At 35.8% G+C, this 25,372-nt stretch overlaps 1 protein-coding gene across 25 annotated transcripts in view; it reads left to right on the top strand.

The window, feature by feature from the left end:
- The window catches only part of GPHN (gephyrin), a 269,940-nt gene that overhangs the window by 170,041 nt on the left and 74,527 nt on the right, over positions 1-25,372 (top strand). For 14 of the 25 annotated variants that reach the window (XM_036383538.2, XM_036383548.2, XM_036383546.2 and 11 more), the window contains 3 exons: positions 3,160-3,432; positions 4,716-4,823; positions 9,789-9,923. In XM_036383538.2, coding sequence (XP_036239431.1) covers positions 3,160-3,432; positions 4,716-4,823; positions 9,789-9,923 — 516 coding nt within the window. The remainder of the gene's footprint in view (positions 1-3,159; positions 3,433-4,715; positions 4,824-9,788; positions 9,924-25,372) is intronic. The other 11 variants (XM_036383547.2, XM_036383545.2, XM_036383558.2 and 8 more) reach the window with 1 other exon arrangement.

Genomic DNA, 25,372 nt, shown 5'->3' with positions numbered 1-25,372 from the left:
GACAGTACTGATGTGTTTAGCATAACCCTGAAGTCCCAGTTTCTCAGACTTCTGTCTGGAGATACAAAAACAACATTTATATGGGCTGTCACCTGGAAGTTGAAGAGGAGATGTTTTGAATAGTATGGTCTTAAGCAGCCACCATAGGTTTTCAGATGCACTGTCGATGTGTTTCAGTTCAAGGACTCAGTGTGAGCCCTCCTATGATTCTACCATTCCTTACAGCATTTCTGGAAATCTAGTGAGACTGTGACTTAAAGGAAATTTAAAAGCCTTCAAAAGACGCAAGATGCATTGGAGGATGATGAGATGGGTGTATACCTTCCTGAAATTCTGCCAGTTACACATGAGAAATCATATGTATGTACATGTATTTAACATAGCAATGGCCCCCCCATTTTAAAGAAGTGATGTACCAGTAAGAAGGTTATTTCACAAGTAAATACTTCTTTTGCTGAATTAGGAGAGAGGTGAAATAGGCTACAATCTCTAATAGTTTTTATTTTGTTCAGGAGCGCTCCTAACCCGCAGAAGCAATTGTCATTGTCCTGAGGTAATCACACTTTAAAGATAGGTAAATTGCAGAAAGTGAATGAAGAAAAGAAATGAAAAAAACATTAATAAGTATTTTAAGAGTAGTTTGATATAGGGTTAAGTAATAAAAAAGGTAATTCTGCTGGAAAAAAGTCCTATGATTGCATCGTACAAGCAAGCTTCTAATAATAACTGATTTTTATTTGTTCCTGTCATGATGATGATCTGTCCTGTCGTTTTTAGTATGAGACATCTGTAAAGTCTCAGATTTCAGCAAAGACTTTTAAGAAGAGTGGAGAAAATTGCCCCATAAAAGGCTGAATCTCAAGAACCAAAAAGGACAGATTTTCACCAGGAATTTCCCTCATTTTTCTCTTTTACCACTTGCTAATTTCCTTTCCATTGTATAAATACGATCATATGAGAAGCTTATATAAAGCTATGAATTTGCAGCAGTATACATATTTCTTTAATAAAATATTGATGGAAAATAACAGCAGTGTAAATGTTTCACCTCAAAAATGGACTGCATGCCAAACATGCAGGTTTCACCGGAGAACATCTGTGTGGCATGTACCATTGAATCCAGATCTGCAAAAATCTTCCATTTTTGTGGGGTTTTTTTGGCTTGTTTTAGTCTTGCAAAATATAGTTAATGTTATGGAAGAGGGAAAAGTGTGAAATGACCAGATGTTTATTAAGTCTTTGACATTTTATAATTGTAATAACAGTTGCCTAAAACAATGAGTTTCATATGTAACATGAGCTTTTGGAGGACTTACTGGGAATCTGGGCATTAACACTGAAGCCAGCAAGGCTTTATTTCACTGCTGGAGTGGGGAATGTGCTTCTCTGAGTAGTCAATTATTACAGTTATTGGTCATGTCAGAAATAGTTGTTCTTTTTTCTCACTTACTTGAGATCTGCTTCTTTGCTAAAGTAATGATGGTTGTATGCTTCATTATTTTAAACCATTTTAAAATTAATACTGTAAAGGCACAATAACTGCAGTTTGCAGTTACATTATAAGTCATCATCTTTATTATCTTTACAAATATGTTTTAATATACATTCATTATATACAGCATTTGTACTCATCTGGTTTACTCCAGCTGTTTGCACTACCAACTTGAATGTTTAAAGAATTTATAAATCTATGAGGTAGTCTGACTTGTCATTCATTCCTCGTAAAGAAGCAACTAAAAGATGTGCTCTTACTTAGAAGCTTTGCAATGCTTGTGAGTCATGTTTTACTATCAAAGTGGGATATCTAAACTCCAGTAATTTCTGATGGATTCTTTGCTTGTTATTTTGTTTACATTATTATTTTTATTTATTGAAAATATTTATTTCATTATCAATTCATGAACTTATTACTTATTTTCTGGATAATCTAAAATATCAGAATACATATTTTAAAATTTTCCTATGCCTGAAACAAAACTGAAGGGCAACAAAAGGAGTACTGCCAGCTTTCTCGGTCAACCTGTGTGTTCCTGACTGCATTGCCATGGCAATTATTTCTTGTGACCCTGCTATCATTTTCCAATATTTAAATGTTTGTATGCAGTCTCCTCAAATGACATAAGAAAACTTTCTTGCGGTGCCTGGCAGAGGAATGAGGGACAATAGTCACAAAATGAATGAGGTAGCTTCCAGATGAAAAAGAAAAGAAATGGAAAACCAAAACAAAACTGAAAGAACCCCCAAACACTTTGAGGGTAATTAAGCATTAAAGCATGTTGTCAACAAGGGTTGTGGAGTCTCTGTTGTTGGATTGTTTTTCAAGACTTTACTGAATAAGCCTTAAGAAGCCTGAGTTTCATCCTGATCCTGATCAGAGCAGGCAGCTGCAGCACATTCCATCCTGAGCTTCTGCTTTGATCTGATGAAGCACCAGGGTATTTTAGCAGCACAGGTAGCTGTACATGGTACTTATATGTATGCCCATTATGGAGCAAGAGCAATTGCACAGCATCTGCAGTTTTGCTTTCTCCAGCCATATAAAATAAATGTTCTAATTGTTTGTAAGATTATAGAATGAGGAGAGGTTTAAAAAAATAGCTTGTTTATGAATTTTTGGTTTTTTTAGTTACATGCCATTACAATGACATCAGTGTAGTTTGTCATTCTTCCAGTATGTAAAATAGGTCCATGAATAAAAAAGGATATAATTATATAAAAGTATAATTATGAAAACCCTTATGAATTGTTCTCTAATTGCGAGGGAGCATAATAGGAAGGATTTGAAGCTAATATCCCTGCAGGGATATAGTTAATGTTTTTCTTCTGTATTTTTGTAGCATTCTGCCAGTTGCTGTGAACAGTTTTCTGTATTACATATTCACAGAAATGCAACTCTTGTTTTCAGTATTAGCTCATTGCAATAGCCCTGTTGTGCAATTTACTGTATTTGCATGAAAAAAAGCGAAAATTTATAGAATAGTCACCAGATCTGTTTCTGAGTTCATTTATCTTTTAAGACCAGTTGCATAAGGACATGGTAGGTTTTATTTCTGATCACATGAAAAGATGTGTTTAAATCCCAAATATATTGAAAGAGTAAACGCCTGTTTGCAAGTGCAGGTAGCTTTTCATAGCGGTTTCTCTTCTCGTTCCGCACAGGAATGCTTTCAGTTTATACTGCCAGCCCTACCTCACGCCATTGATCTTTTGCGGGATGCCATTGTAAAAGTAAAGGAGGTACACGATGAGCTTGAAGATCTACCTTCACCACCACCTCCTCTTTCTCCTCCTCCAACCACCAGCCCTCACAAACAGACAGAAGACAAAGGAGTGCAGTGTGAGGAAGAGGAGGAAGAGAAGAAGGATAGCGGAGTTGCCTCAACAGAGGACAGTTCTTCTTCACATATAACAGCAGCAGCCATTGCAGCTAAGGTGAGTCTAGCTTCTTTCCTTAAGAGACCCTTCAGTTTCTGTCTCAGGCACTTCCCACCAATGTTCATTTGCATGTTATGACTCTACATTGATGTCTTCGTCTCAAACAGATTTATTTCAGGTACATTTTGTAGAAGTAGAACTTCATAAAAATATATTAATTCTGTTTTGGTAGGTGATTTCAAATTCCAGTGGGAGAAATATCATTTATTATCTTGGTGTTAACATATGTTTTATGATACCATTCTGATGTGACAGACTGGTTTAGTGGCTTTTTATAATTCGAAGTATTCACACGCCTGAACATGCAAAGTCCAGTAGGCGGCATGTTAAGGAATCACGACAAAACTTTGCAAGCCATAGTATCTAATTTGAAATTAAAATTTTAGTTTCTGAAAACTGGTAAAAGTATGACAGACAGGTAACAATTTAAGTAGGAAATGATCCTGATTACTGTATTCCAATGTGCATGTCTGCATAAAAGATGTGAAATTCTGCCAACAAACTAAATATCATAAGGTCTTTATAGCCTTGCTTTAACCAGTAATCATAGATCAGCATTACTCAAACTAAAATAATAAATCAGAAACTTCAAAAGAAGAAAAAATAAATAATTTCAAATTTGTAAATAATTTGTAAATTATTTGAATTCAAATTTTAAATATCTTCCCAAGAATTTTTGTACTATTTGAAACAATATATAAATATTTACCTCAGTTTTATGGATTCAGTTTTTGAATGGAAAGATAATGTATCCCTGTGTGTTTGGAAACAGATTTTTCCAAACTGCGTTATACCATATCTACTCCAAAAGTTGTGGTTTTAATTCCTATTATGAGAACTGAAAGTCTAAGTAACTCAAAATTATATTAAACAATTTCTAAACCAAAGCAGCAACATTCTAACTCCAGAAATGTGAATTCAGGTCTGAGACATCTTGACATTTCTAAGACAGCTGCAGCTGGAGATCATCTCCCAATATACAGAAAATCCTGATTACATATGTCTTTGCAGGGATGAATTAAGGTAATTATCATTTGCAAGTATCAGTTTTTATTATGCAAATTTTAAATTGTTTAATTTCTTTTGATGTAGGCAAAGATAAATAATATGTGCCATTTTTAAAGGCAGGAAATAACCTGAGATTTCAGCTGGCTGTGTTCATATGAGCTTGGCATTTTGGTATCACAGTTGTTTTCACCTCATTTATTTTTGGTCATTTGCTTGTACAGTTTCATGTTTTCCTGTCACTCTATTCATGGCTGTTATGTGTTGTGCATTAGAAGCATCCATCCTATACCAGTCCAGCTGTTATCATGGCTAAAGGTCAACAGCCCATCCCTGGTCTCATCAGTTATTGCCATCACACAGCAGGCAGTGCAGAAGAACTGGTAAGAGACACTTCCAAGAGGCTTTTGCACTAACACTAACCAGAAATGCTCTGCCTGCCTCCTAGTCTATGTATGCACAGACAAAGCTGTTTATTTCTTCTAACAAAGACACATCAGTGCTGTCTTTGAGAGCCCATGTTACAGAAAATATCTGTTTAAGATAAAGGGCTAAACAAGGTAAAGGTCATGTGTGTTGTCACTTTGAATCATTTATCTGCTGAGATATAATAATTGCTATAAAGCCTATGTTTCTCATTAGTCACTGGTTTTATCATCAAATATACTCAATAATTGAATATAATTAAAATAATCTCCTAAAATTACTGCTTTAGAGCTATGAAATGATACCTTTTTCCTCTTTGTCTTGTTTTGCTGCTTTTCTCTCAGTTTTTTTCTTAACATAATACAGCATTTGCACTGGGTGTTCATAGTTTGCTTTCATGACTTGCAGTTTCTGCCTCATTTTTGCTTCTTGTGTAGAAGTAGAATTTCTCAAAAACAGAAGACTCTGGGAGTCAGGAAGCAATGGACTTGTTATAAATTAATGGGTTTTTGTGAATAGTAGAAAACTATTCCAATGAATGGTAATAAAGATCTGTTCCCTTAGGCAAATAGTAATTTAAAACATCAGTCAAATAGCCTAATGCCTCTGTATTTAAAACATGATTCTGTGTCTCTTGGAAAGTCACTTAGGAAATGTGAAAACTTTAAAGTTCACACACCTGATGATAAAGCTATATAGTACATATACATGGTTGGGTGGTTTTTTTGTTGTTGTTTTTTGGTGGGGTTTTTTTTGAGTTGAGGTCACTAAACTAGAATTTGTGCCAAATTCCTCAGTACCAGTAGAACAGTTAATTTAGCCTCTAGGAAGAACACTGTTAAACTGTCATACATGTTTCTGTGTTCTTTTGCAGATGACTCTTGAGCTATTGTTTTATGCATTATATAATCCAAATCAGATCTTCAAATTCAAAGCAGAAAGTGGTTAGTTTTTTGACTGGTTATTGGCGTTTTTAAGCTGTCCTTTTTGTATGTTTTTAAGGCATTTTTTCTCTTGTACAAAAGTCATAATAATTGCCATCTACAGAGTGTTTTCTTACCCATCATTGTCAATATTTGTTTCAGTTCTGAGTAAAAGAGAACAAAGAACTCATATATTTTCCTTTTTCTTATCAATGATCTTGTCAAAGTTCTCTGATATGAAAACAGAAATATTTAAACCAAAACAAAAGTACACCAGAGAAAGGCCAGGTCAGTTAAAAATTGTAGAAGCCATGACTGATGGATATGGTGAATATCTTTCTCCATCACTTTCATCCGTTTCTCTTTCTTTCTGTCTTTGTCAGTATGTTGCAACAGGTTTTCCACTCCAGCTAGTACAAACAGAAACAATTTTCACTAAGAACTAAGAATTTCATTGTACTCCATTTAAAGTTTTGAGATATCTGCTCTGTATTCAATTTATTTGAAAATGAAAAATTAATAAAAATATTAGGGAGACAAATCATAAATCCTCAGTGTGCCTTAGTGAAAGTTAAAACAACAATCTATCTAAAATACAGTAATGTTCCTGCCCTTCCTTATTCCAGGTTTCTGTGCACCAGGACACACAGAATTTTCTCATGGGTTTATTAACTCTTTAACAGAGTTAACAAGAAGCTGGCTTGATTAGAGGATTATATTGCCTAAATTTAATTTTTTAATATTAAAATTCAAAAACTCTCTAAATGTAGGTGAGAAAAATGAGAAATTCCCCATGTCACATTATTTTTTTTAGATGTTTCTGTTAATGGAATAGACATTCTAGTAGATTCACAAAATTCAGCAGGTTGTAGTGATTCAAAGAAAATATTAGTGCTAATTTATCTAGCAATAGAGCACATTCCACTTTCATATTAGAAAAAGAGCAAAATTTGTAACTGTGACCTAACTTTATGCTCTCAGTGAGAAATTTTGCTCTACAATCTAGATAGGTTTATATATTAATTATTTTCTGATAATTACACTTTATGTAAAGGTAGTGATTTGGAAATAATTCTTACTGAAATTAAGTGCCTGTGATCATCTTTTCCCTTTATCTTCAGCTTCTTTTCTGATTAATATCATGGCTGAAATTTTACTTAAATTTTAATTTTCTCATAGGCAAAAATTAATACTACACATGCAGGTCAGGGGAAACTGGGATTGTATCAGTCAGTTTATCGCAGAGAGAGGGTTTTTATTACAAAAAGGTGGTATCAGATAAAATTGTAGAAGCAATGATTGCTCAATATGGTGGGAAATAAAAATGTTTCTTGCCTGAAGGGTATGAGTATCTGGTATGAAGTATCTGGTACTCTAGAGTACCCAGAGTAAACCTAGGGAGAAGTGAACCATGATATCATTTCCAAAAGCAATATTGTTATTCATGTTGTGGGGTCTAGGAGTACATAAAAGGGGTAATAGACCCATACACAATCATATCAAGATGCATGCAGCTTTTTATCAAAGGAAAGTAGTAAAAAGGTACCTTATTTACCTTATTTGAAGACTTGAAGCTATTCTTTCTTTCATTTTGTCTTTTTTTATTTTATGACCTTTGAAACTATATTTTTTGCTGTATTTTCCTTAGCCATAGACATTAAAAAGAAGCATTGAAAGTTGTAGGGAGTATCTATGCCAATATAAAACTTGGGGACTGTCAGCTGGTTTTGGGCTTTAATGAATTTAAGATGGGATTTCAGGAGAAAAAGTAAACAGAAGGGAAATCATGCTTCTATTACAAACCATTTGAGCATTTGGAATATTATTGATTCAGTTTACCTCTAAGATACATCTCTGAGATGTGATTTGCAAGTCAGAATACTCCATGTAGAGGCCAGTTAGACTCTGCTTCTGAAGAGGAAGATATCCCCAGCATAGCTGTCCACAGTGAGAAGAAACTCTGCTGACTTCAGAATTTACAGTGGACATTGTAGCATCAGGTATTAGCCTTGAAAGATCCTCTGAGAGAGCTGATAGAAACTGACTGGCAAAAAAAGTCTAGAAACATGGTAGAGCAGAAAGGAGGCAGTTTGTGGCACTCTGAGAACAAAATCTGGTTTCACACAACTTATAAACAAGTTAGAAACAAAAGAAACTCTTAGCAGGAGGAGGGTGGTATATGGTGAAATAAGATCTCCTAGGTGTAACGCAGTGTTTCTAGGTCAAGGTTGCCAAGTTAGACATAGTCATTATTTGTGGAGGGGAACCAAGGAAGTCAAGGAAGTGGGAAGTGACATGTATTTAATGACACAAGTATAAGGATTGGTCATTTTAACTATACTGAGACAAGCAACGAAGCTCTCTTAATGTCCTTAAAAATGTAACAGCTACATGTTACATGTAAATGTAACCTATTTAAGCTAGGATTCAGGCTTGTTCCTGGAAGCCATACTTACCAGTGGCTTCTATCTGCCCTAAAGTCTTAGTTGGCAAGAATGCTCAAAGTGCCTAGATGCAGACTGGGTAACAACATCTCCATTTATTTAAAAAATCCTGCCTGGAAATTCCCAACATTCATGATTTGGCTTGTCATTGGATCTTCCTTTCTTGCTTCCTTTTATTGTCTGCTACTGACACTTTCCCCAGACACGAGGGTTCTTCTGATGCTCCTCTTAGAACATGAACATCAGGCTGAATGAAGAAATTCTTAATGAGGAGAAAGATCTTAAAATATGCATGTGTATATATATTCCTTCAAAGATCTGAATGTCTATATTTTCTGGTTAGCTGTGATAGAATTTTCCCAGGATTTTCCCTCAGTGAAGTCACGCTGACTGCTTCAAATCACCTCCCTGTCCTCCACATGCCTTCTCAGGGCTTGTAGGAGGATCTGTTCTGTGATCTTCCCAGGCACAGAGCTGAGGCTGACAGGTCAGTAGTTCCTCCTTTCTACCCTTTTTAAAGATGGATGCAATGTTCCCTATTTCCAGTCACCTGGGACTTCATCCTACTGTCATGACTTTTCTAATGCCATGGACAGTTGTTTCTCAACTACATCAGCCAATTCCCTCAAGACTCTGGGATTCATGTAATCAGGTCCCACAGACTCATGTATGTTCATGTTCCTCAGGTGGTCAGGAACCTGATCATCCCTTAGTGTGGGGCTTAATCGTCCCTCTGGCTTAAGGTCCATCCATTCAAGAAGTATGGGAGAAGAGGTTGCCAGTGAAGACTGAGGCAAAAAGCTGTTGATTTCCCCAGCCTTTTCCTCGTCCATTGTTACTAGTTTGCCAGTTGTTCATCAGGAGGGATATGCTTCCCTAACTGGTACTCGAATATATTATGTGGAAAGTAAAAAAAGACTGAATTTTTATTTTTCCCCACAGAGTGTATTTTAAACCAGGTGTTGGCTTTGGATAGTGGTTTCTAATGCTTTTGCCTTCGCTCATTCCTGTAGCTTTTGCAGCACAAGCCTTACATTTAGAATTTTTGTAGCTGAAATAAAGTCTTCATGGAATAAAGAGTATTTACTCAATGCATGACATTTCTTGTGAGAAGTTTTCTCATTGCATGACATTTCTTTAGAGGGCTTCAGTAAATTTCTAGCAAATGGTTTTCTTTTCAGAGTATTTCCCCCTAGTTAGTGAATGGAAAGTCTACCTCCCTTCATGCCATGGTAGAAATCATTGTTGAGTTTGAAACAAAGATTTAAGAGGAAACCATTATTTTCTTATTCTTTCTTGTTGTAGTATGTTTGATTCATAGTTTTTTCAGAAAGACTAGTATGTTCTGTGCTACTTCAATTAGAATGTGACCTTATATATTTCTTAGGCATTTGTTACTGAAATTAGGAGAGTATGCCATTAGCCACTGCCAAGCACTGAGTATGAGGAGGTGTACAAACTGAGGAGTGGGGTATTCCTGTGTTTTTGAGGTAGGGTTTTAAGATTCACATACAGTATATTTTTTGCTATTAATTCCATCTCTCTTCTTTTTAAGATTCCAGATTCCATCATCTCTCGTGGTGTTCAGGTTCTCCCACGTGATACAGCCTCCCTCAGTACTACTCCTTCAGAATCTCCTCGTGCCCAAGCCACCTCTCGCCTCTCCACTGCATCCTGCCCAACACCAAAAGTAAGTACATTTATGCCTTGCAAGCTCCATGCTCAGCCCTGTAATCTATCAGATTCATGTCTTGCCTCTGCTGAACAAGGTTGGTTCGCATGCAAGGGTTGTGTCATTCTATATAACAGATAAATGCAGGACAGTGTAGCTGCTTCCACATGTACTGGTGCACAGTTTAACCTGTGGGTCCACCAACACCTTATGGTTACTGAAGTTTCATGTTATCTCTTGCAATACCTGTCATGAATATGAAATGTTAGCACCTTGAATGTATTTAGTGTCCTTCAGTATCCCCAGGAACATAGATAGTCCTGCCACTGAGTAACAACATTAAGCAAACAGTATTTTATAAAAAAAATATATGTGCAAACTTCTAGCCTGGGCTGGGGCAGATCTGTGCCCCACTTTATTATTGTTCAGTTTAAGAATTTCAAACCAACCGGCTTTGCTCAAACTTAGATATTTGCTGCCTGACATTTGGAAACAAAAACCAGACAAAATTTAATAGAAAGTTTTAATGCCAACCTTGTGGGATTATTATTCAGTTCTTAGTGATTAGACTATACTATTTAATCACTGAGGTGAACTCTATATGTTTACTTTTTATCAGGCTTTAAATAGCATACATCAAAAGCTAAGCAAATTGACCAGTGGCAAGGCCTGTAATGTTTACCTTCAGCAGAATTCCTTTCAGCAGAAGAAAACTGTCTAAATTTGCTTTGTGTGTTCACATCACAGAGATCTTTCTGTGGCACCAGATGCTGACATAATAATAAACCAGTAGCAGATGGCAAATAATAACATTCTTCCTTATCTAACTCATGATCCTTGAAGATTATTCTGCTTGCTAAAATGATTACCAGCATCTGCTAGTTCTTCTCTCCTACTGTCTCATTCTTTTCTGTCGGCAAACAAGATTTATGGGCGACCACCCATAGAAATATTTTGGTTTAACCTATGGGATTGTTTTATGCACTACTTACCTTCACTGTAATAGAATCAAAATTATTCTGATGGACAGCAAACTTGAGCTCCATTACATAGTCTGCTTTTCTTAGAGATTGTTCAGCGAATTCTATCTGTAAGCATCTCCTTCACTTTTTTCCTAAAAAATTGTATCTTGTCTGATAGCTTAAAAATAAAAACATGGAACTTTTTACATTACAATGCTCAGAGCAGAAGAGCAAGACAAAACAGAGAAACTGCACTGAGCCTTATGCCCGTTGATAAAACAAAATTGTCCAAAGAAAACCAAAGGTGACCAAGTAACAGGCATAAGTAAGAGACAGCTCTGCTGAAAATAGCTCTAGGTGATACCTATATGTTTTCAGGAAGTTTGTCACAATGGGAAGGAGAAAAGTCTATCTGCTATGAAGCAGAATGTAGTCCTCTAAACTCTCTTGATAGATTCAGAGGTTATAGAAGGAATGTGCTAGAAGTTTGAAACAGATTGAAAATCTGAAACTGTGTTTGGGCAATTAGTGGAGGTGAGCTCATTTCATAATTAGATCATGCTTTGGTATTTCATGTTGAGACCTGCTTTTCACATATGACTGCAAAATCAGGTTTTGTTCAAAATGTGTGAGACCACACCACTTTTATAACAGGAATTGCCATGCAACAGCCAGTTAGATGAGATTTTCTGTGGTGTACTTGATGGTGGTTTGTTACAAGCCGATATAGGGAAAAATTTAAAAAATCATACTGGAAAATAAACTTGACAGGAGATGGCATCTATTCCTATTACTTAGAGGTTGGATTTTGCACATAAGCTTCTTTACCACATAGATAGTTCTTGGTTCATTTTATATATTACTTTCAAAAAACAAAGAAACTACTCATTATATTTTTGTTCAGTCATTTACAGTATCCCCAAGTTTCCAAACATCATCTGAATTTATCAAGAAATGTGGTTCATTCAGATTCTTCGAGATTATCAATGTGTCTAAATGTCTTCAGTTGCTCTGTTTTTCCTTTTGGATCCTGGCTTTCTAGTAATGCAATATGAATTAAATTTATACTGGCCTCTTCCCCACACAGTAATGAGAATAAAAATAAATAGAATTCAGCATCCAGGTGATGTTCTGAGGTTATTTTGTTTCTTTAATCTGTGTGTATCTTTTCAATATGCTCATTTGCTGGTTTAGGAACTCATTTCAGGGCTCCAAAACATGGATATATGACATGAAGCAAAGAAAAGGAAGTGGCAGGGGAAAAAAATTATTTCTTTGATTATGCTTATTTTTGGTCTAGCCACAGAGCACGTGGCACTATATTTCTTTGTCAACTGCATATTCCAGTTTATTTTGTTGTACCGTTTTCTTGTTGCATTTTTTTTGTCCTAAGTGTACATGAACCCTTACATCTCTCTTACTGAATTTGCTAAATAACACAAAGCTCTGTGTGTCTCAGGAAAAAAAAAAAATCAAGCTTCTGCAATGACGGGAGCACCTCTGTTAAATGAATGTAAGTAGCAGGTTACTAATGCATGAGCATATTGGAGAAAAGGTATGGGAGACCAGGTTACTAATGCTCCTGATTACTAATGCACATTTTCATTATCATATTTTGGAAAACCTAATGCTGTTTATGTATACAACCAGATCATGTAGACAAAATACAACATTTAATTGCAAATTTGCTTTACTGTTTACAACTTATCATCCATGTTTTCTGAAAATCTCTGTTTCAAACAAAGTACTGAATGAGAAATATTGAGTTGGAACCTGGATATTTCAATCAGTTTTCATAAATGTAATTTCCTGTTAAAAGAAGTCATTATATTTCTTGATAGGTAGGAACTTTTTAAGACAAATTGCCATTGGGACTACTCTATGTCAGTGATTAGGTACATCCCCAGGAGTAAGCAAACCAGCTTTTGTTAGCTTTTAATAAATCTCTGTAGAACACCTTTCTTGTTCTCTATAATTGTATTTGAGTTTCAAAGAACATCGACCACTGCACAAAGAGCATTTAAACCATATTTGTAGTAGGTGGATTCACATATAGTGGCAATCAAGTTTTACTCAGAGGAAAACTGCACTAACAGTCCTCCCTTTTCAATCATTCAGCCATAAAGTTTATAGTGATTGTGCCATATTTTTATCTTGTTCAATATAGTTTTGATTGTTTAAAAGTTACACAGCTTTCTTAACATGATTAGATAAATTTGCTGAATACTCACAGAAGCTTAGGATGACACAGTGTGGTTTATAAGTTTTTCTTGTCATTCCAGAAGCTGCTCAGATTGTAAGATCTCACTATGTTTTTGTCTGCGTTTGGGGTTGGCATTTTCATTAAGTAAAATGCAATGCTCTTTTCAGACACAAAAGCAGTAGGGGTACCTAGGGTAAAATACTTTTAGAAATATGGAGAATTTTTTTAGTGTTTGCATTACTGTTGATTCTTGGGGGTTTTTTAAGCTTACAGTATAAAACCTTTGATCTATAAATTCAGACAACTCAAAAGAATATATCCAGAATAAATGACTGAGTCATTATTTCAAACTTTGAATTTTGTTCTACTCCTAAGGGGTTCATATGAGCATAAAAGAAAATTGCAGTTTTCAAGTTGAAGTCTTCACTTCTCCCATACATATATGATGTAATCAGTACTTAATTTTTGGCAATGTTGCATGTCAAAGGAAGTAGATTTAGCAGACCAAGGACAGGTTTTTAATTATCACCAGGAATTCATTTCAGTGACAAGAGATGTTCAAAGTATTTCACTTTGCAAGATCATCAGTCTCACTGATGTTCAGTTCTTTCACTTCAATGTGCAAAATTTCTTCCAGTGTTATCTTTGATCATAAATGATCCTAAGGAACTTGTTATAGTAGTTCTAAGATGAAAGTGTGGGGTTTTTTCCATCTTGCTGCTTCATTCCCTTCACTCCTTACATTTTGCTTAAGAGAAAGTCTCTCTCTACTTGCTTGTTTTCTCTCCCTTCCCTAGCTATCCATTGTTTAGTTACACTGAACCAGACAAAACCCTCAGTAGTAAGTTAGATCCTTACATATTTGTAGTTGAATTAGATAACTTTTGGTTCCTGTGTAATAAAAGTCTATAGGCTCTATTTTACAGCTAAAATGAGAAAGCAAGGCTACTTTTCAGAATTTTTTCAAGTCTAGCAAAACAGTCATCTCACCTATCCACTGCTCCGTCCATTAACACCTTCTTTGTAACGGTGCATTTAATTCTGCTAGTTGGTCACTTTCTGTTACTCTGTCTCCTATGAAAAGCTATTGTCTTTATCATTCATAAGTAGATATTCATCTAAAGACCTAATATTCCCAATGTAGAAAGAATAACACATGTAATTTATGTAAATATAAATATTCCAGTTGCAGAGAATTTCTGAAATGAAATAGCCTAGGAAAATACTTAAAACATTTTTGGGAAAAAAAATGCTGATGAAAGTTGTTTCTGTGACAAAAAAAGAACCTGATTTCAGTAATTTCTTATGCTTACTGCTAACAAAAAATTATCTGTCATGATCCACCACTTTAATGTGAAATGTGTACATTGACATCCACACAATCAAATGAGTTACAAATTAATGATAAATCTAATTAATATTTATGTTTTCAGTCTATTATTTTTTCAATATAGAATTGCTATGTGAAGTAAGCACATTAGCAGAATGGAGCAGGTGGAGTTGGCAAGAAGTTTTTGTCAATTTTTTTTGTTAGAAATTTTTCAGTAGTTATGTTCAATATTTATCAGTAAAAGAAAAATCAGGTTCCTTACCAGAAATTCTTAGCTATTAATAAGATGCTGGTGAAGGTGTGTTTTAGTAAGCTGTATTGGTATCCACAGTGTAGATATTTTGTGTTCATTTGAGTGCATAATATTTTTTTCTTCTTGAAACTTACTCTTTCTCCTTAAGTTGGTCATCAAAGTGAAATATGGCGAGTATGTGAATGTATTTTTAAAGTTTGAATGCATACGCTAAATTTCCAAGTGAATTTTCTTTTGTTTTTATTTTTGAAGTTTGCATAGGTGAAGTTTATTCTTCCTAGGAACTTGTTTGAGTAAGTAGGAAGTGCTTTGGCATGGCTGTTTAGCTGTGATTAGGTTGAAGAGCACAGAAAAGTGCAAAGAATGTTTCAAATTGTTAGGATGATCTACATAGGTGAGATCACACTCCAAGCACTGTTAGGGTTTCTTGCTTTTTCTTTTAAAAATACACACAGATGTAGTTAGATACTTGTTCCTGCTAAAATTTCCAATGTTTTCATTGTTATTGCTAGGTTTAATTTCCTCTTAGTTTTTTTCAATGTACATTCCAGGATTACAGAAAATCATGTTTAGTAAAAAGAGATGCTATTATAATGTGTATTTGAGTAGAAAGTGGCCCTAGTTGCCTTAGGATGAATCCTGGTTCCTAAGGTACATCAATCTACTGTATCCTCCTGGGTTCTTCTCAGCACAATGCAGCAGTGGTTTTCAGATAATTACTAATTAAGATACCAGAATATTTTCATATATTCATTACCTTTTACCCTCATTGTTTATAAAGTGTATAGTCTTGGCAAAACATGTGGATAATGCAGACCTAGCCTGTCTTATTTTTAGTTTACATTTTGGTTACAAACCCTGGTAGTTAACAGCATGCTGCAGCTTCAAGAGTGAGACATTTTAACTAAGGAAGAAGCAACCTGGTTGCTTAGGATATTAAAAATCCCTCAAATACATCATAGTTACTAAAATCCTTTCAAAAATGGAAGATACACTTTCGTAGGAAGGTCAAAAACTTCAGGGCAAAAACTTCTTTTGAGCATTTTTATTAGTACCAAAATAGACCCATCAACAAGTCAACTCTGGAGAAGACAGACTGGGGTAAACTGCAGGCTGAACATTGGTTTTCAGTAGAATTACCTATTTGTCTTGGCTTTCTTTATTGAATATGTGTGCTTCAAGTAGTACTTTATTTATTCATACCTGGAGTCAGTATTAAATAGTATAGCAGCACCAAAATATAGTTCTCTTCCCGTAGTCATGTTGAAGAACTGTTTATTTTAGAGTAGCTGGGAATTAGCTTCAGATCCAGAACATCCAGAACAATTCCTGCAGTCACAGAATCAGCTACTTTTCAGACCTGTTATAGATTGAATCATATAAAGAAGCTCTAATGTGCAAAATTTCTCTACATTTGTATGTCTTAATTACTAGTTCATGTTTATTAAGCTACAGAATTTCATTCTTTTCCTGAGTCCACTGAAAAATTTCAAACATGTCAGAAAAGGTTACTCAGTCTTTCCCTAGAAATACTTTTTCTTCTCAAATTGTGACTATTCTGTACATGTATTCCTTCAGAAGAGAACAATCTTTCAGTACATCCTGGCTCACATATGCATTGCATGAATTCTAGTCTCTGTATGCTAGCACTGCATCAGATTGTCAGTTCCTCCTTAAAATGTTCTTTTCAATTAACTTTGGGAGCAAGAGTTTTCATTTCTTACTATTCTGTCTTCCAAGGCCAAGTGTTATTTTCAAGTTCTGGTAACTTCAATTTGTCATTTCTTTAAGAAAGGGAGAAGATGTGCATTCTTCTCACATTAGAAGCCTTACTGAGATCTTTTCAGTTCCTATCCAAAACAAATCTCTGGTTTGAATTCTGACGTAAAACAAGATGAGGATTTTAGGGTTTGTTTAACAGTTTGGGTTTCTTTGACCAACAGCTATGTTGTTACATTTGATTTTATCCAGCATCTTCAGTTAGAAATTACTGTGAATGCACCTCTACAGAATTGTTTTCAGGCTACATTTTCAGTATATCTAGTTCTGGTTTTGTCACTGATGCTTATTAAGTTTGCTGGCACCTGAAAATCATTTTTATGTCTTGCTGAAGATGGCATCAGAAAAATATTGGCTTTCCTTTTCCATTCAGTCTTTTTTCTTTTGGGCTCTTAGTTCCTATTACATATGTCAACTGACTAAAACTTGTTTCTTCATGAAAAATGGTTTCAGCAGGAAAACTGTGCATCCTATAGGCTGAATTTTCATATAGTCTTACGTCTGTAGGAATTTGGTTTTCTTTTGTTCCTCTTCTTTAGTGTCTTGGTCCATTCATACATTAATCTCATTTAAGTAACAGCTCAGCTTCTGTTTCTTCACTGACTCTTGATGTAATAAATAATCCACATCATTTATTGCTGTGTTCTTTTCTGATGAAATAATCAGAAGTTTTAAAAATGTACCTGTAAGGATAAGCAGCAATTTTCTTGGTCCTTTTTTATTAAACAATTTAATGATGGTATAGCAAAGTTCAGTGCTAGATGTTATAGGAGAGATAGGTGATGCTATTTTAGAACAAAAAGGGTTTAATTCACCCTTTCATATCTATGTATTCAAAGGCACAAAGATACATGCATTCAGTAGTCTGTCCAGAATCTATATGTGTGTACCCAGCTGGTCTGTTCAGGATAGCTTGAAATGATGGAGAGGATGTGGAGCATCAGCTATGACCTTCTCTACAACTTCTCTAGCATCCTTCTTATGCCAGTATCCTTTAAGTCAGTGTTGGATGCATCTTTTATACTCTTTAGAACCTAACAGTAAAGGGGATATTTGTCTCTCCATCTGGTTCCACCTCTTGAATATGTAAGATTTTCTTGCTGTACTGTGTTCTCCTTATGTAAATGTGCTCTTTATCATTCTGATTTCATCTCAACAGCTTGACTCTGTTTTGGTCTGTAAATTATTTTAGGTTGTCTGATTTTACTGCTTGGGTATCCCCAGAAGCTACATGAAGTGCTGTGAACTAAATGAACTACCAATCTGCATGCCATCAACATTTTTATGTTCCCTCCACTATGCTTTCTGGTGCTTCCCCATCCATACGTGTCCTCCTTTTGTCTGCCACCCTTAATGTACCTGTTAGACATTCAAGGAGGGTTCTTATGCTGGTCTATATTACCTTGCTATTGAAGCAAGCATGTCACAGTTTGATATTGTATCATCCTTCTACAGTTTTGCATCATCATCATCATCATCTGCATTTCATGCACATGTGCTGGTTTTGGCTGGGGCAGAGCTGGTTTGAGGCTACACAGCACTACAGCAAGCTGCAAAACCAAAAAACAGCCACTAAGGAGCACTAGACTAATAGTCAGGCAAGTGAGCCCCATGACAATCACAGGAGCCTGATTATTAGTTGAACAGAAATAGCAGCTATAAATGCAATCTAGCACATGTCAGTCAGATTTGTCATTATCTCAAATACTTTGAGCTCCATGTATGGTGCCAAAAGGACTCTTGCATTTTAACCCCAGCTGGCAACCAAGCCCCCTGCAGCTGTTCACTCTCTCCCCAACCAGTGTGATGGGGGAGAAAATCAGAAGAGTAAAAGTGAGAAAACTTGTCAGTTGAGACAAAGACTCATAGGGAAAGCAAAAGGACACACAAGCAAAGCAACACAAGGAATTAATTCACTGCTTGCCATGGGCAGGCAGGTGTTCAGCTGTACCGATGGGAGCAGGGCCCCATCACTTGTAACAGTTATTTGGAAAGACAAATACCATCATTTCAAATGTCCCCACCTTCCTTCTTCCCTCAGGCTTACATGCTGAGCATGACCCCATATGGGGTGGGATATCCCTCTGGTTGGGGTCAGGTGTTCCAGCTGTGTCCCATCCCCAGTTTTTGTGCACCCCCAGCCCACTTGCTGGTGGGAAGGAACAGAAAAGGCTTTGATGATGTTGCAAAAACTGCAGAGCAGTAGAAAAAGCATCCCTGTGTTGTTGACTGTGTTTCCAGCACAAATCCAAAGCACAGACCTGTGCCAGCTATTGTGAAAAAAATTATCTGCACCCCAGCCAAAGCCAGCACAACAGGCAACTGAAGGTAGTCTAGCAGCAGGCAGTTATGTGTTCCCAGGAACCAAAACTGATATTTAGGCTAATAAAGCTCTTTCAAGGCATGCATACAGAATGCATGCATTCAAGGCATTCAGTGATTAATGTATCATCTGCAGTAAAAGTTTGCTGTTTCATCACAGGAGTAACATCTATCTCATGCAAGATTTGAGAGGGAAGCAAGAATCTGAAGCACAGATGTTGCTTTTCTCGTGATGTATATATGCAATTCCCTTCAAGTGGTAGGCTCTTTAGCAAGTGCATTAATAGTTTCTGAAGCCCATTTTCACCTTGGAAAAGGGTTTTATGAAATAGAGGATTTGAAAGTAAATAGCCCCTACTGGTTCTATGATCTTAACTCTTATTTTGAGCAATATCTAATATTATTTAACATTAATATGTGATACCATCAAAGATCAGCAAACTAAAAATAGTTTTTCCCTTCTGCACAGCTGTCTCAAGCCTTGTTCTTTAATCTCACTATCTCATTGGTCAGTCTGCACTCAGTTGTCTTTTTGCCTTTTAACTTAAATAGGACGATCCTTGCTTGTATTCTTTCCACAGCCAGACAAAAGGGATGTGTAAAAATGTTCAGATTTTACTTTCATTAATTAACTAAGTCAAGTTCCCTCATTTTTGTCCTTTTAAACAAACTCATTCCAAAGTCTTACATGCTGAAATTAATTGCCCTTAATTTGCTCACCAATTTAGTTTTATTTTAAAGGCAAAACATATATTATCTCTTTATAAGGGGCATTTATGAGTAGCGTAGGATTTGATTTCTTCAATTAGTTTTCAACAGTATGTTTATTTCTTTGAAAGGAAGTGATTTTTTCTATTTCTGATTGCTTCCACACCATCATTGCACATTATTGGATATGAATTTCTGTAGGCATTTATTGATATTTACATTTACTGAAACCTTCATACAATTCAGTGTGTTGCTTTTTATTTAAACTAGCAATAGTAAAGTCTATATGGAAAAAGGTCTATGAGAAAACAGAAATCCTTAAGGTGAGACATTCAAAGCACTTACAGCTGGAACATATTTCTCTCTAATGCCTGTGTTGGAAACAGGGCCTCCCATTTGATTACCTCACAGTAGATTTATGGAAATCATTCTGTAAGAAACAGTAACAGGTTTGGCAAGATTTCAAACCAGCTGCTGGTGTTTTTTCAAATCTGCACCACCCATTGCAGTTTATTTCTTACAACTCCTTTTTTTCTTTTATATATAGTTTTTCAAAATGTGAGGAGCATCTTTGAGCAAGGAGTTCTTAGGTGTTTGCATGGCAGTCCTTTGCAACACGGCGTTTGCTTTATGAAGTTTGCAGACAGCCTCATTGGACAATGGTGTCACTCAGCAGCACTGTTAGTGTGGACAAAGATTGACCTTGGCCATTTACCAGGTTATTGTTAGTACTTGGCCACTTAAAGGTCATATTGTTTTAAGCTTCTGCAAAGCGAATTGCACACCAGATCTTTCCACCTTAACTTAATCTTCTGATACTGTTCTCTCACTGCTTTAATTGTTTCCTGTGGCTTTAGTGGGTACACCCTTTTCCAATATCCTTATCAACCCTTCTGCTCCTCTTTGATTATTGAACTCTTCAGGATGTATAAATATGAGGAAATACATGTGACAAGATGTGTTTACACACAGCCCTGTCTAGTCAAAAGGATAAAATGCAGGCTGTTACAGATATTTGAAAAGAAACCTTAAAGGTGCTTGTCCTCTTCCCTTTAAAGTCCCACTGCCCCATCTGTTTTCAGAAAGGTTCCTTGTTACATTGAGCCCCAATGCAAACATCTCTCCCTTAATTTTGGTGCTAGAAGTGTTCAAAGAGAGCAGATATTTGCTTTATAACCCTACCAGAGAGCTGGTTTGCTTTACCTGTCCCATCATCTGGTCACTTCTAAGTGATTTCATTGGTGCAAGAGTTTTCTCAGTGACCATGATGGTATCTTTGATAGGAGCTATCTTAGTGTCTAAAAGAGTTTAAAGGACAGCGTCCACCACTGTATGTGCTATAAGCCTGTATCTGCTGCAGCTTTTAAAACTTAAGTTCAGCTCAGGACAGCAAGGCAAAATAGCGCATTCAGAAGTGAATTGTCAGTTTGGAAAAGGTGTATAAAAAGAATACAGATCTTCACCACCCAAGACTAGAATGTTTTTATTTTTGCCTTAAATATGACCTTTCCTTCATGCCAAGACAGATTTCTGATATAAGGAATAGGTTTGAAAAACTCTACCAGAGCATGAGGTGTGAATTTTGCTTTCTTTTGTAGGGAAGCTAGAGAATCACTGAGGCTGCAGGCATAAGTAAGGAGCAAACTGTGCCAGCAGACAGTAAAAAAATGATAAAATGGGTCTGAAATGAGAGGACTGAAAATATTGAGGAGAAATTGGATGTAAAGGTTGAATGGTAAAGGTCTAATAATAGACCAAAGCAGTATTTGTGACTCTTGAGTGATGAGACTGCAGGACTTCGAGTGTTTAGAGAAGAGTGGGAAGTAGCTTGGATGCAGCAATAGCATTATGAGAAAAGGAAGGGCTGTGGTCAGGAAGAAGTGTCTGAAAGGCAGCCTTGAGCTGGTAGAAGAATTTGCAAAACTTAGCCGTGTGACAGGAGAGTTGTCCAACTGTTCACTTTATAGTGTCAGTAAGGACCAAGCTCTCATATGCCCAGATTTCTAGTTTGAATGAGATTTAGGACTTTAGGTCACTACAAATAGAGGTACATTATGTAATATTTATATTTATTGTAGTCTGTCTTGACCTGGCTGTGCATTTACCTATCAAATTTTAGATTTTGTTTCTGAACATTAAATTTCACTGAAGTCAATAGATATTTTTAAAGAATTGACAAATGTTGGTGTAAAATTATCAGTATACAAAGTCTTTTGTGTAAGGACATGGTTACATTATCTTTGCCATTATGTGTGTTAACAGAGCATTCGATCTAGTGATGATACAAGTTTGAAAACAGTAAGAAAATTGCTGTATTTTTTACAACTGCTTGTTCCATCTGCACTATGTTTATTCCTACATCTGCACATGGAACAGTGTGAGTAGTAGTGCCCATATGAAAAAAAATTGTGGGTAGTGTGAACAAAATTTTGAGATAGTATGATCAATGATGTTTTATTGGCATCCATTAGCATTCACATACATTACACTTTTGTTTAACATTGGGGTTTAATGTTATCAATAAGTGCAGCAACCTTAATAAAAACTTTTATGCCAAACTGTGGTATAATGCACAGACATGACTATGTTTATTGGTTGAGAATGTATGTCATTGTTATAGGAGCCTGTATTCCCTTTGTTAGAAATATTCCCCATTTAAGAAGCCCCCTCTAATTGGTGTTTGTCTGCCATAAAACCGCAGAAGTAAAAATACTTTCAAGTGCAAATCTATTTTTTATGCATGGATGTAAAAGTTATACATAATGCATTTTTAAACTTAAATTGATTTGCTGCTATATTAAAAATGTATTAAGCTCTTTGTTAGCAGTAGAAACTGCTCGCTTGATGTAGAACATCGTTCTTATCAGTGAAGAGAATTCAAGGTGAAGTTTGGTTTTCTGTCAGAATTTTCCACTCTTGATTGGGCAAGTAAGGGTTGTAAATCATGCCACCTAGACCAGTATTGTATTATATATTTAGAAGTTGACAGTCACTGTCCCCACCATCAAAGTTGTTCAGAAGTAGTAGGTAATTACTTCACTAATTAAAATTACTTCTTGCTAGGCATGGAATATTTACAGTTTCTTTCTTTTTCTTTTTACTTCGATGTCACTGCCCTTCACTTCTTTTCAGTTTGTTGCATACCTTGAACTTGATTAACCTTCTTTAGGGTCAGAAAATGCATTTTCCATCTTCCCAAGTTTTAATCTCCTTTGTATTCAGCTCCCTTATGTGATCTGGCCAATACATAAGAATACATAAGATTTTTTGTTCCTGGCCAACTGATGTGAAATCATTACCAGTTGAGTTACTTTTGAGATATGTTTCTCTGTTAAGATGAACTGTGTGAGAACTTGTGTGAGAGATTTCAAGAACATTTATTTGGAACATAATGGTATAATAATATGCATAGCATAGCTTTTGTAGTTTCTCTTCATCAACTGGGCCTCCTTCTCTTGTTGAATGCACTTTATCAGCTGAAGAAATCTCCAAGCTTTTGATAACAAATTCCTGAGGGCCTCTAAAAATCCCTGTTCTTTATGTGTTGTATTCTTTCAGAACTCCTTTATGTGGGGGCTGTTTGAATATATGCTGACTCATATTTAATTTCTCTTCTGGTATGGTTTTTATCTTCTTAATGCATTTATCTTTAGGATCATTTTCATATGTTTTTTAATACATCCACCTACTTTTTCACTGAATCACAAAACACCTCTTTAAGCTGGACTGGAGCTTATCCTCTTGTTTTTCTTCTATATTTTCCTTGCTTAGTTGAATGGCCCTGGGGGTAAAAAAAATAAAAGCAATTTCAGGGCATATTGTGAAATTCTGCTGAAGGAAATGAACCAAAGTAGGAGCATCACGTGTGCAATTTTGTTCTGGATTTCCAAAACTGATCATCCTTTTTTCAGCATGATGCCCTGCCCTTCGAGATAAAACAGTAACTGGAAGCAAATAGTGGCAGGTAAAACTGAAAAAAAAAAACCCAAGGAAGGTCTTATTTTCTCATGGAATGTACAACTTCATAAAATAGTTCATAACAGCATGTGGACTCACATTGACAAATATGATGCAAGCAAGTTTCATGATTTGGTATTCAGTAGAGGATATTCACTCCATTGCAGTGCACATTCCCTAAGGCAGCAAAAAGAGGCAATGGCTAGAAACTGACAGGGACTGTGTTTGTGGAAGGAAACAGAAAACGCTTGTCATCACAAGTTGTCAGGGATATGTGGTATAACATACCTGCCAAAACATCTCTTTGCAGACTCCATGACGTTCCACAAGTAATAATAATGCTTTTCTTTATTCACCATTCATTTTTGATCTCTGCAGCAGTAATCAAGTGGGAGAACAGTTATGTTTTTCTTATGTGTACAGCAAATAATCTGAACTTGATTTGGATGTTGTGTAGTATAATCTCTTACTTTTGATTACCGTAATTCCACCATTGCGTGCCTAGATTATTGAATAAGGTACTTGACATCTTTTTAAACTATTCCTGTAAAAATTTTCTATTGCGAGTTTTGCATTTGTTCAATTTCAGAATTAAGTAATTTAATCATATCAAAAAGATGATGTCACTATGAACAATTCATATGCTGATTTTGGAAAAAAGTTGGACAGAGATTTGGCTTTTTGGTGAATGTGGATAGGAAAGCACTTTTCTGAAAGACTTGAGTCCCACAAAATTCCAGTTTCTTTGTTGGAATGTGAGCAGGGAAACTTTAGGGCAGCACAAATGGAATATATTATCAGAAAGGAGAAGGCGTCTAAGATGGATAGTGTTAAATGTTTGAGGCTATTTCTCCTCTTGTGGAATTCTTCCTTTCAATAAATCCAGCAAAGGCAGAGTCTCAGATTAGGTAATTGTTCAGAGCTGTTCTTCCTTTATGACAAGTGTAAGCGATAGATTAGATACATTAGATAAGTATTTAAGGTTAGGTCTTCAAAATTCTGTTTTCGGGAGTAAATCAAGGATGAAGATAACAGGTTAATTTCTCATTAAATAGAAGGTAGTGGAATAACACTGAAACCATACAAGACTTCTGCTTAGAAAACATTTTCGGTTCTCTCATCTTCTAAAAAATCCACTAACCATATTTGAGCATTCCTCTTTGCTCACTCTTTGGTTCTGGTTTCCTTGTTTCTGAAGTTTTCTTCAACTGGCTCATTCTGCTCCAACTGTAACTTCACCTTTGTTCTTCAGATATAAAGATAGAGATAGCTATAGCTAATTTTTAGCTATTAACTCCTGCTGCTATTCCATTGTGAATAAGAAAGGGATGTAAATATAATGCATTTATGAGCTGTCAGTGCATTATACTCTCCTAGTTTCCTAGAATGTTCCCCACACAGCACCCTTCTTCCTTCTTTATATTAAGTATCTTCATTTGTCACCTTCAGACCCTTCAAAACCTTTGTCACCTTCAAACTCTTAGGATTTTTGGGTCACATTTTTCCCATGACTACTTGGTGTTGCTCCTGCCTCATCTTTTAATCCACTTATTTAGTTTGTGTTGTGGTATAGATACTTTTGATTTAAATCACTTACACACATTTTTCATCATAATCTTTTCTATTTACCAATGTTCATCCGTCATGGGGTGTGTTTTAGCTGAGTTTCTGAAAAACAAGGGATAAATAATCCATGCCATTTTCTGAATTATAACTTCTAGACCTCCCTACAGTTGACCAGAGAAAGATAAGGATGCACCTGAATTCCTTTTTGTGGTATTCGCCATGAAAAAGATATGGGTGTTTATTCCTGCCATCCCTTGCCTCCTTGGTAATACCCTATTTAACTCCCAGAACAGATGTGGTATTGTTTGTGCAATACCCATGTAATTCTCATTCATCCCTTGAGAAGCATTCAAGTTGCACTCTGCAATGTTCCTGTAGAAAACATGC

The sequence above is a fragment of the Molothrus ater genome, chromosome 6 (genome assembly GCF_012460135.2).
Source record: "Molothrus ater isolate BHLD 08-10-18 breed brown headed cowbird chromosome 6, BPBGC_Mater_1.1, whole genome shotgun sequence".
Lineage (NCBI taxonomy): Eukaryota > Metazoa > Chordata > Aves > Passeriformes > Icteridae > Molothrus > Molothrus ater.
This window is presented reverse-complemented; position numbering and strand designations above follow the sequence as displayed.